Source organism: Equus przewalskii, chromosome 3 (genome assembly GCF_037783145.1).
Source record: "Equus przewalskii isolate Varuska chromosome 3, EquPr2, whole genome shotgun sequence".
Classification (NCBI taxonomy): domain Eukaryota; kingdom Metazoa; phylum Chordata; class Mammalia; order Perissodactyla; family Equidae; genus Equus; species Equus przewalskii.
In genome coordinates this window covers 53522699-53535172 of record NC_091833.1, presented here as the reverse complement: position 1 = coordinate 53535172, position 12474 = coordinate 53522699, and the positions used below count along the sequence as shown (strand labels likewise).

Below are 12474 nucleotides of genomic sequence, written 5' to 3'. Positions count from 1 at the left end.
CCTTTGCTGAGCGCGCTGGGGGAGGCGGGGCGCGGGGAAGACGGCGGCCGCCCAGGAGGCTGCGGCGCCCTGGGCGCAGATCCCGCCTGGAAGCTCCCCGTTGGGTGGCGGAGGAGGTGGGGCGAGGGCAGGGCGCAGAAAAAGGGCGCCGGGCGGCCGAGGGCAGCCGTCAGCATCGTCCTCGGCCTGGGGCCAGCGCCGCCGGCGGCCTGTGTGCGGTGGTGCGGTGCGCTGCAGGGATCCTCGCTCCGGGAGGGCCTCTGTGACTCACCCGCTGAGTTGTCGCAGTAGCCGCCTAGAGGAAGTCAGGGAGAGGGTGAGGCGCGTTCCCGGCTGCGCCAGTGCGCCCCGCCCGCGTCGCCGTGTCCCTTCGCTCGCCCGCAGCTCCGGTCCTCCGGCCGGGCTCTCAGGTCTGCTCGCAGCGCGGCTTCAGCGCCGGCCTGGGCTTCCAGCGGAGGGAGAGTTAACCCGGTCGGGACGGAGGAGGAGCCCGAAGGGGAAGGAAGGAAATTACTATCGCTCCGAAAGTTTTTCCCTTCCTCTTTTCTTTTCTCTGCAGAGGTGAGTGCCGAGAGGCGGCGGCGCTGACACTCGGGAGCCTGGCTCCGCGCCTCTGCTCCCGGAGCTGCCGCCCGACTGCCTGGGGACAGGGACAACTGTCCCGCTCGGACCTCCTCCGTGGACCCCTTCAGAGAGGGTGCCCCGAACCATGGAGGGCACAGAGCTGGCCGGGAAGATCCTTTCCACCTGGCTGACGCTGGTGCTCGGACTCATCCTCCTGCCTTCGGCCTTCGGGGTGTCTTTGGGCATCTCCGAGATCTACATGAAGATCCTGGTGAAAACTTTAGAGGTGAGTGCCTGGAGGGATACGGCGGCCCCGCACCTCGGAGGGCTTTAGGGAGAACCGAGGGTAGTAGGGGCCGAGGGTAGAGTTGTGAGAGCCGAGTTGATGGGAGGGGACCAGTTCGGATGGTCAGTGGTCCTCAGGGGTGAGCTATCCTCCGCAGTAGCGCGAAGACAGCATCCCGGCTTCTGCCGCAGGGCTGGAGGGATCCGGACTGAGACCACTGAACCACCCTTTTGTTCCTCTGATTGAAGACAGAACCACCCTAACCCCTGTTCTGTTACTATTATTATTTTTCTTACTGATTAGAACAACAGTGAGACCACCTTTTATATGCATTTCCTTATATCCATTATGCAGGGCAGCCATCGCATCACCCTCTTTAATCAGCCCCAGGTGTCAGAGGTCCTTTCCTGTGCTAAGTCATCCTGTCCAGAAAGGCATCACGTTCAAGTTTATGCTCAAGATAAGAAACCAATTGCTGGATGGTAGAAAGAAATCTGATTATATTTAATGGAGTCATGGCAATTTTATCTAATCAAGGGTTCTTGAAATGGCATTGAAAATGTATATTCTTTGACCTCAGCTCTCCCTACACTCTTCTCTCCAAATTCTGCGAAGTGTTAGATGGAAGTGAGTCAGTTGGGGAGCAACTGCAGCTTAGCCCTAGACAGGGCTTGATGAAATCGCAGAGGGCTTTCCTGCTTACTCTCTCATCAGGTGCTCCCCAAAGCCTTGGAAGGTAGGGAGGGCAAGTGTATCCCCCTTTTACAGGTGAGAAAACAGACTCAGAGAGGTGCAGTGGATGCTTGAATTAAGTGGTGGAGACAGAAGTCTTAACTGAGGAGAGGGCCTGTAGCCTAGTGGTTGGGAGGACATACTCTGGGTACAGATTGGTATAGATTTGGTACCAAAATCCCAGTTCTGCTTCTCCATATGTGACCTTAGGAAAGTCACCCACTTCTTGTGCATTTTCTTCATCTATAAAATAGGAGTAATGTTAGCACCTATTTTCATAGGGTTGTTCAAGTGAGTTAAAATATGTCAAGCATCTTAGAAGGGAGCCTAGACATGTTAGGTGTGACATGTTTCCTGATATTAAAAGAATAATAATATTATTTAGATTCTAGCATCCTGTTTCTCTAACTTCTATGGTACCTTCTAATATGAGTTCTCATTTTTTCGCCCTTATTTTCTGTCTGCCCCCAGGACTTGGCTTTATCAGTTTTTCTCCCTCATCTAGTAGGGAACTTCTAACTGGCTAATCTCCCACCTGCTCATCTCCTGCAAATCTCTTCTCCCGGCTAATCTCCCGTTTTTCCCCAGATTTTTGTTGTACTTTCTCTTGGTGGCTATTTTTCTGTCTCGTCTTTGAAGTTACATTTGATTCTTCCTCCTCAGCCCTCGTGTTTTAAAAGTTCTGTTGTTTCTACTTGGGAGATATTTCACAGTTTTGAACCTGTCTTATTGGCTTCACCCTCTGAACTTGGTCACACTCTGCTGTGAATTTCACGCTATGCTGTGATTGTCTTATTGTTGACTCTTTTTCAGAATACTGTCTCCATAGCAGATGGCCCTCTTCTGCTGGTGTTCACCTTTTCTCAGAGTTCTGAAATGATTAAATTGTTCTCCCATCCAGCAGTGTCTTTTGGAATTTATATTCCGGGTGAGACCGGAGTGAAGGTAGATGGCACACACTGGCTTCCACATGCTCACTCCCGTATGTCTGCTTTAGTAATTCAAGATTCAGCTAAAGAAATGTCAAGGAGAGAGGGCAGCTAGTGGCTGTCAGCCGGGCAAGTAATTACTATGATTTGACGGGTCCAGGATCTGGCCTTCAGTTTGGCAGAGCCTCATGTTTTAATTTTTGTCTGTCTAGATTTGAAGAGACTTTCAGAGATACACTCCTTGTTAATCAAACTCTCAAGAATGCCAATTTTCTAATTGTAGTGGGAGATACACCACTTAGCTTGGAAACCAGGTAGTGGCAGCATAAGGAACCAGCCTCTTTGCTAAGACTGGTTAGGTTAGAGAGATGCTTGGCATGTATGGAATTAGAGTGGGGATTCGTGTGGTGAGCCAACTCTGACTTGGTGGTGGTAGCTGCCTGGAGCACCTGTGTTTGGGAGCAGCTGGGCTCATCAGGAAGGAGCTGTGATCCCATAGTGATAGCTGCTTCAGGCACTGGAGAGGGAAATGCAATCCAGGGCTTTTCATCTTTCAACTAGAACAGTGTCAGATGTTTCAAAGACTTTTCTGTTGGGGGAGGGGTTAGTACGACGGTGGATTGTTTTTCCTAACTATGGGGCTAATTCCCTTAAAACTTGTGCTGCTTATTCAGTATTAGAACATCTTTAGTTCTGGACAAATACCCTGCCTTTTTGGAGATTCCATTCAAGGCCCAGCCCTTCTGTTACTCATTTTTCCTTAGTACGTTTTCAACTGATTTGGTTGTTTCTTTCTTTTGCATTCCAGTCCCAAGAATATTCCTTGGGCTCTTTGATTGCGAATTGGATATTTCTCAGGTTTCCTTGGTCATAATTTACATGCCCTTTTAAAAGGTCGTTTAGTTTTGTACGTTATGTATTTACTTTGATAAGTTTTGTTGACAATGGGTGGCTTTTTCATGACCCCAAACTCAAATTCTGAAAGTTGAAATGTGTATGGGGTACCTTCTGAATAGCTGACCATGGTTATTGCTGATTGTCAAGTAACTCACCCAGCTCTATGCTCTTCTCTTGCTCCTTCTCTAGCTCACCAGGTCAGGTAATAGTTATTTATTGAGTTATTTATTATGCACCTACTGCATGCTGCCCTCTGCATTGCTGAATACCTCTGAATATATTCATAAGTCCCCCATATGGCAAGCTACTTGAGGACAAGGCTTGAATTCTTAGCTTGGAGTAAGTTTAGTGATTCTCTAAACCAGTGATTTTTAAGGAATATATAATAATTTTTTAGGAGTATATATGTCAATATTATAACTTTACTGGGGAAAATTGTTTTAGGAATACAGACTATGAAAAGTAAAACTTTTGGCTGAGGGGATGTATGGGGGGAATCCATCTGGATGGTAAGGTGTGTGTATCTGAATCTCTGGGAAGGTGTGTGTGAAGTTTTATGTTTATCCAACAGGAATATGGATTAAAGACTGAATTATGGTATTCTCAACCATGCAGGTTAATTGTGAGGTTAATGATGGGGATGAGGATGGTGAAAGGGTTGCTGTTTGTTGGCCTAAGGCTCATGATTAGAGGGAAATAAAGAATGGGAGGAGAATAGGATTGATGGAGAAAAAGGTAGGGGAATGCTATGTAAATTATCTAATCTAACCAGATAATACAGGCAATGGACAGATAATAAATGTTGATGGATTAATTTTTCCCTCAACTTTTGAGGAAAAGCAGGAAGCATGAACAGGTTCCTCCAAATTTCTGGCCTTGTAACATTGGGCAGGTCACTTCTTACATCTCAGCCTTAGTTTCTGCATGTGTATATAGCAATATGCCTCATAGAGTTATTGTGTGTATTAAATGAGAAGAGGTAAATAAAAGTACTGGACGCATAGTAGGTGCTCAGATCTTTGTGGAGTTTGAATTGGAACATGCTTCGTCTTGTTTTCTGTTTTTCTGCTCATATGTGGCTAAGATTTAACCTCCCTTCAGATCTTATTTATTTATTTATTTATTTATTTATTTTTTGAGGAAGACTAGCCCTGAGCTAACATCTGCCAATCCTCCTCTTTTTTCTGAGGAAGACTGGCTCTGAGCTAACATCCATGCCAATCTTCCTCAACTTTATATGTGGGACGCCTACCACAGTGTGGCTTGCCAAGCAGTGCCATGTCTGCACCTGGGATTCGAACTGGCGAACCCCAGGCCGCCAAAGCAGAATGTGCGCACTTAACAGCTGCGCCACTGGGCCGGCACCTCCCTTCAGATCTTTGATGGGTCAGCACACACACCCAGAGCAGACTTCTCCTGCCTTTTATTTTATTTTATTGCCAATCTTTTTTTTTTCTTCTTCTCCCCAAAGTCCCCCAGTACATAGTTGTATATTTTAGTTGTGGGTCCTTCTAGTTGTGGCATGTGGGACGCCCCCTCAACATGGCCCCATGAGTGGTGCCATGTCCGTGCCCAGGATCCGAACCAGCGAAACCCTGGGTTGTATCTCCAAATACAGTTACGTTCTGATGTACTGGGGTTAAGGCTTCGACATAGGAATTTTAGGGAGACACAATTCAGCTCATAACAGCCATAAAACATCAATCTTTGCTATCATGTGAGCATGGAATGATTGTCCTAGTCTAAGCTAATTACTATTTATATACCATATAAAATCACACACCTACAGTAAAGAACCTGAGCTCCAAGATTAACAACGATCGATTGTGTACAAAATTTTATTTTAATCATATCTTCTGTCTACTTACAAATCATAATAGGTACCAAAGCTTTAAAGTGAAAAACCATGGAAATAAACCTTTCCCTCTATTGAGAAAACGTGGGAGGTGTTAAGTCTAGAACTTGAGAACTCCTGCACTAAATCAGCAAGGAAGAGAAAAGGACGCAACCAGATTAAGACGAGTCTTAGTATTAATCCTTTGTGACTTGCCGCTTGAAGCCTGGAAGGTTAGGCCTCCTTTTATAGGCTGTTCTCTAAGTGCAGATGGCATGTTTCTGCTTGGCTCTTTGGGATGTTGTGCGAGGGTCCTGATGTAGTCAGACCGTGCCTCACTCCTTGACCTTCATGTCTATGTTTTACGTTATTTATCCCCTATCAGTTATTTTCTTATTTATTTGAAATTGTTTTCTTTACCTCTCTGTTTAATCCCTCCGAGCCTAGCAGTAACTGAGGTTTTTGCCTTGACATATTTACCCCTCCAAGGGTGGTTAAGTTCTAATTATAATTATTACAGTGCCTTTTACCTCTTATTCTGCCCCCATCAGTCAATTTAGACATCGTTAGTTTCTTGAATTGTGAGCATCTAAATAATATTTTAATTGCTCCTTTTCTAAACTAGAAGAATAGCCATTGGGACATTCTGGAATGCTGTCAACAAAGTTCACTTAGAACTTTTGATATTATGGTAGATAATTTTGGCAATACATAAAAGAAGTGTAAAAAAGAGAATAACAGATCACATCTTGGTGTATTTCTTTACACTCCTACGTACATTCAAAACAAAATGGGAGTTGATTTTCCTGTTCTTAAATTCTCTCAAAGCTGTGGTTCCTTGTAATCATAACATTTTCCCTCTGCATCTTCAAGAGTAAGTGACCAGGTGGGCACGTGACCTCTTTAGTTAGCGATTTCGCTGATTCTGTTCCACCGTTCCGAGTCTCACGCTGCCTCCTTCTGCAAGCATCTCTCTGATGCAGGCAATTAGGCCTCTGAGTGTGTCTTACTCTTGAATGCCTGATTTGTTATGAAAATAAAAGTGATTCTTTGGGCCCTGTGTTTAGGTTTTTACACGTGTTAATCTCGTTTAATTCTCCTGGCAACCTTATGGGATAGGAACTTTTATCCTCATTTTATCGATGAGGAAACGAGGCCCAGAGGGATTAAGTAACTTTAAACCCAGATAGACTTGATGTCATAACCTGTGCTCTTGCCTAGCATGCTGTGCGACCTTTTCAATGCGGAATTTTTGGGGTGCCAGATGTGCGTGAGGGGTTTAAATAGGGTGAACACGATCTTTTCCTCATTTGATTCGGGCATCATCAGTAACTAATGTGCGAGGTGTAGTGTAAGTATGCGTGGGACTTGGGTTGTTGCTACGTCAGAGACTCACTGGGGTATTTCTTTAATTCAAATAGTTCCGGGGCTTAATGTTTAATTTCACTTCCGTATAAGCATGGTTTGTGTCCTATATGTGTCTATGGAACAGTTTAACTTAATACTTCTTGTTTTTGAACAGTGGGCCACAATACGGATTGAAAAAGGAGTCCCAAAGGAGTCTGTTAAAAACTCCGCTTCTGTTGGTAAGTCTTCCTTTTCGTTATGATGGTTCAAATTTCCAAATTGGGTAGATTTATATTTATTTATATCTACCCAATTTGAACTTGATATATGCAGAGTAGAGCATTCTGTGGGCCTCGGATTATTCATAATTCTGTCCTATATGCAAAATAGTAGCTGCCTGAGTTTTGAATGGATTTTACTGCGGAGGAAGTAACATGTGTGTCTCCTCTATGTGTTCTTACTGGGTATTTCTAAAGACATGCATTTAAAGGTGATTGACTCTGGTTTGAAAGATGTAGATGACTGGGGAAAAAAGGGACCAACTGGACTTACCTGGGAGTTAAACCTATTTTTGAGGTTTCGTTAGCATTTTATTCTAATTTGTGGTTTTCAAATTATGTTCCTTTGAATACTCTTTCCTGCTAAATGCTAATTGGTAGTCTATGAAATAAAAAATAACTTCCTTGTGAAACAAACTTGGGAATCACCATATACTACACTTTCCTTTCGGAGAGTAATATTCCCTTGTAACAAAGGCACAGAACAGTCCTGCAGTAAAGCTTGTTTAATTTTTGTTAGAAGGGAGTTAACAAATCAACGGGGCTAACCAGTCCACGCTTCTGTTTGTGTGCTTTGCCTTCGTCTCAATAAACCCTTTCACTTGGGGTAAGAATTTTAAGAATTGTTTAAGACACTGGGTCCACAGGGCATAGAATTCTATGACAGCAATGGCTGTGAAAATAGGAAGAAACAAATCACTAGATTTATTGAAAAGACTAAGGCTTTGTGTGTTTTTCAAAAATAGTTGTTGAAGCAATTTTGTGCCCGTCTAATTTGGGATTACACTTCACTAGAAGGAGTTTATCTTCTGGGGGCTTGTCTAAGAGGAGCTGTAGAAATTGTAAACTGTAGTGTGTTTTGGCAATAACAATATATTGGAGTGAAAACGTCTGTGTGTTTTTGTGTAATTGGATTGTTATGTTCAAATGATTGAAGCAACTGGTAGAGCTTCTCAGTGTCTACTTAAACACCAAAGTATTATCACTGATAACATTTTTGCAGATTGGATATTTCTGGTATACTTGATCTTCTTGTTATTGCCAGATATCTTTCTCTCAGATATAGCTTATCTACTAATTTTTATTTTTCTGGGTGCTTTTCATTTTTTTTTGGTGAGGAAGATTGGCCCTGAGCTAACATCTGTTGCCAGTCTTCCACTTTTTGCTTGAGGAAGATTGTCACTGAGCTAACATCTGTTGACAATCTTCCCCTTCTTGCTTGAGGAAGATTGTCAGTGAGCTAACATCTGTGCCAATCTTCCTCTATTTTATATGTGGGATGCTTCCACAGCATGGCTTGATGAGCAGTCTGCAGGTCTGTGCCCAGGATCTGAACCAGCAAAACATGAGCTGCTGAAGCAGGGTGCGTGAACTTAGCCCCTATGCCACCAGGCCGGCCCCTGGGTACATTTTTAAATGTGTGTCCTTATGAGTTAAGGAAAGAACAAATATAATTGCTGGTTTTCTGTTGTACTTGCTGAGACTTTGGACTGTCATTGATCTTCAGTGAAAGTCTGCAGGGCCCTACAGATTGAGGGGATGGTGGTACCTGTCTTGGGCCAGAAATTTAAAAGGGCACAAGGTGTTTCAATTTTGTAGGTTAAAGGATTAAAAGATCGCTAGATGAGGGTGTTCAGTAGCATTGGTTTAGTTTTTTTAGCCTATTTAGAAGTGAATATTTTCACTTGTTGGATTTTTTTTTTGTCATGTATAGTTTTTTCTATTTTTTGGTCTTTGTCTTCCACGGTACATCCAGGAAGAGTAGAAGTGAACAGGAGGAGAAAATATAAATCATAATGGTTTAGAGTAAGGCTGATGCCTGACATTTGTCCTATTTCATTCAGAGTGGCAGCCCGTCTTTTAGCCTGTGAAACTGGGAATTGACTATTGCAGTTTTGAATATTTGCTACCTGTATGGTTGACGAGGGATCCAAAGATGGTTAAGACCTGGTTCCTGTGGGGAGACAGGTCTCTGACAGGCCACTGTGACAAATACTAAAATAGATGCATGAGCAAAGGACAATGAGATCTGAGTTAGGCTCTGGTATTTGCTTCTTTCATCTCTGTTAATCCCACAGCTGTGCGTGGTGTGCACCTCCACGCCCATCTTGGTTTGTGTCACTTGGGTAGCCCTGTTCTAGGATGTGTGCCCTGTTGACACATCCTGCTGTTTGGAGTCAGCCCAGAGAGTATCTCCATCCTAGACAGACTGGCAGAGGGTGATGAAACACAGTGAGCACTTGTGCGCTTGGCTGGTGCAATCTCCTGCCTTTGGAGCATAACGTCTCTGTGCTGCTGCCACGGATATAGGACAAGACAGTGTTGAACTGGTCCAAGTGTAGGCAAGGGTCACAGGCACGCGGAGGACCCCAGGAGTGCAGGTGCAATTTTGAGATGTCTGAATGATGTGGTGCTTCTGGTAGGTTTGGGGAACTCAGAGGGAGAGATTAGCTAAAAAGAGAAAATAATTATGTTTATTTTCTGCACTAAAAAATTCGTTCTGCCACTCTTTTAGATTTTTTGAAACACTTTTTTTGAAACACTTTTCAAGTCTCCCTCTCCAGTTAAACCCCTCTTATATTTCTTCCATGCTTTTATGGAATAAGCCAACTGAAAGCTGAACCCAGGGAAATATGATCTTTGTGCTTAAATAATTCTTGTCTGCCTTTAGCCATATTCTACTGTGTCTTCTATTGAAATGTCTAATTTATTGAGTTTCAGAAGTGACCATGAGTAAGATCTCTTTAAGAAGCTCGATAATTGCACTTTCCTCTTCTAGGTTTAAGGACTTTTCCTCATTGTCAATACGGTGATGGAGATAAATCTTTTTCCTCCACTGAAATAGCTGTGTTATACTGAACATTCACTTCCAGTGGAGACTACAGTTACCCTTTGCCTTGGTTTTTGTTCCAAGCGCTGATGAGCTAGGAGGCTAAAACAAGAAGGAACAAGGGGACTGGCTCCTTTGCCTCTTTGCATCTGCTCTGCTTTCACATCTGCAGCCACGGGACAAATGCCTCTCTTCGGACCCTAGGATGTGGTCTAGTTGCGAATTTAGCAACTTCTATTTTACTCAGTTTTAAATAGTGCAAGGTCCATTTGACTATTGAGAGCCACCAGCCTCATTCTGGGTACCTGTCCAGGACTTCCTACGCTATCAGACTTGAATCAGTTAGTAATTTTGATTGTAGCTGTAATGAATGTAATTAATTATGTCATTTTCATGACTCGAGATGAGTGCCACGATAATTGCATTATGATACCAGGACATTTTGAATGAATAACAACCAAAGGTCAACAGGCAGGATTAAAGGCCGCATTTGCCCTTGAGTAAGTCACAAACAATACAAATAAACAGAGGCTATGGCTCAGTCATTTTGGCGGTGTTCCCTGGAGTGTGTTGCTGGCCTGATTCGGTACTGTCGGCAGTGGGAAATTCCTGCGCCTCCTCAGGTCCCCCTGTCACTCTACGCCAGCAGCACCACACAGAAAGATTTTGGGTCATGTGGCCTACTGTTAATTAAGCCCCTGTGCTAGATTTCCCTTCTGCCCTGTATCTCTTGCCCCCCAGCCTCTCGCCCCAACCAAACACACACAAAGGTCAAAATGCTTTGGTGAAGCTACTGATGTTATATCTATTCGGAGAAAATTCAGGCTGCCAAACATTTCTCTCTAATTTTACTTCTGGAATTCTTCCTGTGAGACTTGACTAACTATGTTGATATCTGTACAGCGCTGGTTACATCAATGTTAATCAAATCTCTTGTGTTCACGGAAAATATGGAATAATACTTTGTAACAGAAATTTGAGGAATATCATTTTTCTATATTTCCTATGTCCCGGGCAGGCTATTTTTGATGATCTGTTTAAATCAGCTAAGTTGATTTAGTGCTATTGTTTTGCTGTAAACTCTGCGTACAAATCAGTATCTGCTGCCCTCAAGGGTGTGGAGTATAAGGCATTCAATGGGCTTGACTTACTGATAAACACTGGAACTTGTCTAGCTACTTGTAGAGAGAAAAGTAGTCCAGTTACGCAAATGGGAGGATTATAGGTTGAGATTTTCTTTATCATGCCAATGTCTACCTGCTTTTATTTGTCTGTTCCTCTTCGTGAGTATTGTGCCTGATAGTGACAATTTTCAAACGTACACAAAAGTAGAGAAATAAAGTAGTGAGCCCCATATAGCCAGGTTCAACATTTGTCAAGATTTTGCCACCAAAATGCCACTTGATTCATGCGTCACTCCTCATATTTTGCTGAAGTATTTAATACAGATACAAGATTTCGTGTCTTGTCAATTGTATCTCAATTAAAAAACAAGATTTTGTGTCTTTTCATGCATTTAAAAAAACCCCCACAATTCTATTATCCCTTTAACAAACTTAATGACTTCTTAATATCATCTAATACACAGTCCTTATTTAAGTTTTCCTAATAGTTTCAAAATATTTTTACAGTTGATTTGTTTGAATTGAGATTCAGTTATGGTCCACAAATATGTTTGTTTGTTTGTTTATTTATGGACACTGCTTAATTGGACATATGGACATTTTTGTGGGGGCAGGAGTACACATTTTTTGTTCTTGGGACAAAAATTACTTCATCGCAGTTGATTCTGAAAAAATTCACTAGCGTACCATACTTTTTTATCCTCACATCTTAATATAGCTCTGTAGAAGGCAAAGGTTTGATTCTTTTGCTTATTTATTTGTTTGAAAACCATCAGATGAGTCATCTGTGTTGCCAGGTACAATAGAATGGAACATAGTTCAGCCACTTTGGAGAGCGTTTTGGCAATTTGTAGCAAAGTTGAAGACCTATTACACTATAATCCCACAATTCCACTTCTCCTAAGATAGTGAACCTACCCAAACTCTCAGCGTGTGTGTATTAGGAGACATGTTACAGGTGTATACAAATAGTGAAAATGTGAAGACAACCCAGTCACTCATGAGGAGGAAAATTAATATGTAACCTGGTTTATTTATACTATATAGCAGTCAAAATGAATCAACTGGATTTATATGGAGAGAACAAAGTAGACAAAATCTCAAACAATGGGAGAAAAGAAAATGTATGCTATGATAATATTTATTTACTATTTAGTACCATAAACAGATACTGTATATTTATATGTAGGTAAGTACAAAATGTATATGTGGAAATGATGTATACTACAGGATAGTGGTTATCTTTTGGGAGGGAGGAGAGAAGGTAGGTAGGGAGGGTTTAACTCTGTGTAATTTTTTTCTTTAAAAAATATCTGAAGTAAATATGACAGTGGGTATCTTTTTTTTCCTCTGTTAAACTCATATTTTCTGTTAAATTTATATTTTAACCATAAAAATTAAAATAAACCCAACCAAATAAAATATCAGTAATCATTCAACAAGAGTCTTTAGTCTGACAGATGAAAGTAATTTTATAAGAATAGAAAATAGGTGGCTTTCTCCAGGTGTGACTGATGGTTACCTGCTCCAAAACCCATCTCCATTCAGCCTGACACTGCCTGGAATTTAAACTTAAATCTATGAAACAAAGGAGTTGTTAATCAAAATATATTCTCTCTTAGGGCTGGGTTTCTCACCCTCAGTGCTACTGAT

At 42.3% G+C, this 12474-nt stretch overlaps 1 protein-coding gene across 7 annotated transcripts in view; it reads left to right on the top strand.

Annotated features, from left to right (window-relative positions):
• Window positions 1-12474, top strand: part of GPAT3 (glycerol-3-phosphate acyltransferase 3) — a 54280-nt gene that overhangs the window by 500 nt on the left and 41306 nt on the right. For 4 of the 7 annotated variants that reach the window (XM_070612703.1, XM_008517202.2, XM_008517201.2 and 1 more), the window contains exons 2-3: window positions 560-850; window positions 6765-6828. Coding sequence is in view for 4 of the 7 variants with exons in the window: in XM_008517202.2 (XP_008515424.1) it covers window positions 710-850; window positions 6765-6828 (205 nt within the window). In the remaining 3 variants the exon portion in view is untranslated. Of the gene's footprint in view, window positions 1-12; window positions 411-559; window positions 851-6764; window positions 6829-12474 lie in introns of those variants that run through there. The other 3 variants (XM_008517203.2, XM_008517200.2, XM_070612701.1) reach the window with 3 other exon arrangements.